Source organism: Echinococcus granulosus (genome assembly GCF_000524195.1).
Source record: "Echinococcus granulosus chromosome Unknown EG_S00251, whole genome shotgun sequence".
Classification (NCBI taxonomy): domain Eukaryota; kingdom Metazoa; phylum Platyhelminthes; class Cestoda; order Cyclophyllidea; family Taeniidae; genus Echinococcus; species Echinococcus granulosus.
In genome coordinates this window covers 11,906-16,070 of record NW_020170631.1, presented here as the reverse complement: position 1 = coordinate 16,070, position 4,165 = coordinate 11,906, and the positions used below count along the sequence as shown (strand labels likewise).

Below are 4,165 nucleotides of genomic sequence, written 5' to 3'. Positions count from 1 at the left end.
TGCATTGGCATTCACATGCAATGCTTGGATGAATAATGTGAGCCTTCTAACTTAAAATGCAGCAAAAGAATTTCCATGTATTAATTTCTCTGCAGTGGAATAATATTGCCAAAATAAAACAACTCACTCGTGGTAGTGTGCGTTACCTCAGGGCCTGGGATAGAGAAATAGGCAGGGAATTTAAAGTGTTATATCATAGCAGACAATCTCATTTACTAGCATGAATAAATGTGTCAAAATAGTGGAACGTATCAAAATAGCCGCTTCGCCAACTTACCCAAAGAGGCTGCGGCTGCACGCAATTGTCAAAAGTAGAATAAGTTTAGATCAAATGCAACTAAAGTTCATTGATGTTTAGCTGCTTAATGTATGCCCGCCTGAATCGCACATGGAACAGGCATATTTTAGACCAGCCTAATCTTAGTAGCGCAACAGCCAATGTATTTGTTAAGTTGGGTAGACATAAGTACTGATTCGTCTATTTCCCACTATCAATGCGAGGCGTAGATATTGTGGGGTAGACACAAAGCTAATACTTGTTTGTGTGCAGGTGCCACAAAGTCTGATTAAAGGCACGGGTTACCGACTTCTTCATAATTGTTGACTCGGCCCTATCGAAGCAGTCTGTTGCAATGCGCGTGAAATTTCATGAAGCTCATTATGTAATGCAGACAAGACAATGCTGCAATTTGGAATTTTAATGGACGTGTAACATGTTCCCTTACACCTTCATGCACCTACTACACATTTTGTTCTAGTTTTCATAGGCAAAGCAGTGTCCGTTGGAATAATATTACGATGGTTCTTCTACCCTGTATTTACCTAAAGTGTAATAGTTTCTGTAAAAATGGTGAGTTGACGTTCTGAATTCCAACTTATATGCCTTGAGTGGGAATGGTGACAATGTGCATTGAATAGAAGGCTTATTGTCTACTTTTGACGCTAGACGAACAGTTTGTGAAGTAGACACAAAGCAAATACGTATTTGAGTGCTGGTGCAAGAAGGTCTGATGAAAGGCACTGAATACCCAGTTCTCCATACCCGTCGACACGGCATTATCAAAACTGTCTCAGTGCTAGTGACTTAATAAAACTGTGTGTGCTTTCTAACTTAAAATGTAGCAAAAGCATTTCCATGAGCTAACTTCCCTGCAGCAGAACAGTTGCCGTAACCTCGGTCATAGTGAGCATATTGTAGTGCTTTGACCAAAATGAAACAACTCACTCCTAGAAGTGGTAGCCACTCTACACTTGGAAACAGCCGTAATTCATGTGATTCTTGGCTTATTAATATGCTGGTAGCGCAACTAGTAAATCGTTTATTCAGCTGGGCTGACGTATCAACGGATTTGTGTGTCAAAGTAGTGGAAGGTATCAAAATAGTCGCCTCACCAACTTGCCGAAAGAGGTTGTGGCTGCACACAATTATCAAAAGTTGAATAAGTTTAGATTAAATGCAACTCGAGTTCATTGATGTTTGGCTACTTAATACGTGCCTGCCGGATTCGCACATGGAATAGGCATATTTTAGACTGGCCCACTCTTGGTAGCTCAACAGCCGACGTATTTATCAAGTTAGGTTGGCGTAAGAACCGATTCGCTTTTTGTTTACCACCGATGCGAATGGAACAGTTTGTGCAGTAGACGGAGAGCAAATACTTATTTGAGTGCTAGTTCGAAATAGCCTAATGAAAGTCAATGAATACCGAGTTTTTCAACTTTTCTTCATAGTTGCCTACTGGGCACTATCATAGCTGTCTATCGCAATGCTCGTAAACTTTTATAAAGCTGACAATGTTATACGAACAAAACCCTTGTTATTTCCCTTTTATCGCGCCAGTATGTGCAAAATACTATTATTTGGATTATAATATTCGAATCAATTTTTTCTTTACTCTTCCCACACACCCACTCTACATATTGTTGTTGCTTTCAAAAGTAAAGTGTGTTGGAACATTTGCTCTGTATCTAAGTAAAATGCTATGATTTCTGAACAAAACTGGTAGATTTGCCTTCTGAATTCTAAGCTACATGCCTTTAGTGGGAATGTGGGCGATGTGTATGGGATAGGAAGGACTGAGGACTGAATGTATGCTTAAACACATCGTGCCCGTAGTGGAGCTTAATTGTATCGGAAAATACGGCAGGAATTAATGGAGTTGCCAATTCTGGAACTGAGAACATTTCCACTACCTTAGCATTTCAAATTTGATCAAAATGCACTTTAATTCACCTACTCCTTCCACCCCGATATCCTAAAATTTACATCGAGTAAATTATTGTAGTATGTATATATATATATTATCCAGAAAATATTTTTATAATATCGAAAAAACATTGACTACTCCTCAGCAATCTAATGAGCTTCACGTACGTTAAAGAAGTATGCAAACACAAAGCAGAACTGCATTTTAAAGCATGAGGTGATGCTTGGCATTTTGACTGCGGTGAAATAGCCGTGCGCTCTAACTCACCATTGCATTACGTTATTTCTGGCGATGTGCCTGAAGCAAAGCAATTTTTCCAGTTACTCTGAATGAACTGTGTATTGCTTAAGTCCGCTGCGCAGTTAATTTCTTCGGGGTTACCTCACTGTGAAGTGTTATTAGCCAGGATATTTCATTGCAAGGAGAAGTGATAGTTTCGCAAATGAGTGGGGATATTCGCTCACCGTCTTACGTGTAGCCAATATTTATTGCCAAACTTGTATTCCCTGCAGACCACTCAATTGTGGTATAATTAACAGTGTCATTTCGAATAATGTTCAGGACAAATGCTCTCAGATCAGATCCTGTATCATTTGACATATTGCCTTAAATGAGTGGAAAAAGTGCAAATGACACATCAGTTGCATGAATGAACACGGCAAATGGCACGACTGAAAGCGCAACAGACTCACGGCAGAAAGTTGAATCAGATTCAGTGAGTGTAGTCCCTGCCCATCTACACGCCAATTGGCCATTCACTAAGAGGGCAGCCTATATTGCAATGCAGAAGAATGAAGAGAATTTTGAGCACAAAATCCTGGGCAGTTAAAAGTGGTGCTGCGCAACAATTGTGAGAAATGGAGGGCGCTGTACGGCCAACAAGTCTGAGAAGGATTCACGTACCCCAGTTTGGCTGCTTGCACCTTGGACAGCTAATGAGATTTCGACATTTGGCTGCCCTTTCTCAAATCGAGAAAGTGGAAACGACTTCTGCAAATCGACTGTGCCTGTATGCAAAACACTTGGTGATTACACTTCCCAGCTCTACTTTCCCTCAACTGTCGAGTAAATGAAGGGTTCAAGCACCACACGGACCACAGTGACCTCTTGAAACGCTGCTTCTCAAGAAAGGATTTACAAATTGGCTTGTTTTAAACAAGCCTTTATCTTGCAAAAATTCCACACATTCTTCTCTAAGTCTATCAACTCACCTGGCTGCGGCTTCTGAAAAGTGCAATTTGACACAAAGAATGCTGCACAATCGAGTGAACATCCATTTAATATTAGTAATGCCTCCTGTTGGGATACGTCATTCAGCGTGATGTTGGCGCTTTCTAAAATTACATGCAATGTTCTCATATAGTTACGAAAGTTTGGTTTCTTAACCTTTGTCTGGGCACATGGATATTGTGCAGTCCCTACTACCGCTTTTACACAAAATCAACGTGCAGCAGTTCACGTTGCCGATATGCCAAACAAAGTGTTGATGATCGTAACTAGTAACACGAGAGAGTTTTCGTGTTATAATAGGCAAATGACTGAATGATGAGAGCTATGTGTGGGAGAGAAGAGTTTTGTCAAAGTTCTGCTTACCTCCATCTATTTGACGTGGGGAACCCCACTCTTGATTACCACGATAGCACGTGCCATTTCTAATGTTGAGTGGAAACTCTTTGTCATCTGCCAATACCTCTATCGACTAAAATAAACTGAAACATCAACTGTAGCCTTTAATGCATGGCCATGTAAGTCAATCGACGGAGCGATATTGTATCTTATAACATGCATGTTCAAAGTGTCTATTTAAACAAAAGTGTCATGCATACGGTGCGTCTGGGAAGACGGAAATATATGGTTGGTGATGGTCCCGCTGGTGTTCCAACAACCCGAGAACCCCACAGCACTGGCTCCGCTCCTGTTTCGCAGATGTAAACATGTTCTTAAATTTTATTCCATAC

General features: G+C 40.6%; 1 protein-coding gene across 1 annotated transcript in view; it reads right to left on the bottom strand. All coding sequences in view use genetic code 11, as the record gives it.

Annotated features, from left to right (window-relative positions):
• Window positions 1-2,675: 2,675 nt before the first annotated feature.
• Window positions 2,676-4,165, bottom strand: part of EGR_10681 (hypothetical protein) — a gene marked incomplete at both ends in the record, with an annotated part of 3,494 nt that continues 2,004 nt past the window's right edge. The window contains 2 exons of the mRNA XM_024499930.1: window positions 2,676-2,812; window positions 3,801-3,906. Coding sequence (XP_024345655.1) covers window positions 2,676-2,812; window positions 3,801-3,906 — 243 coding nt within the window. The remainder of the gene's footprint in view (window positions 2,813-3,800; window positions 3,907-4,165) is intronic.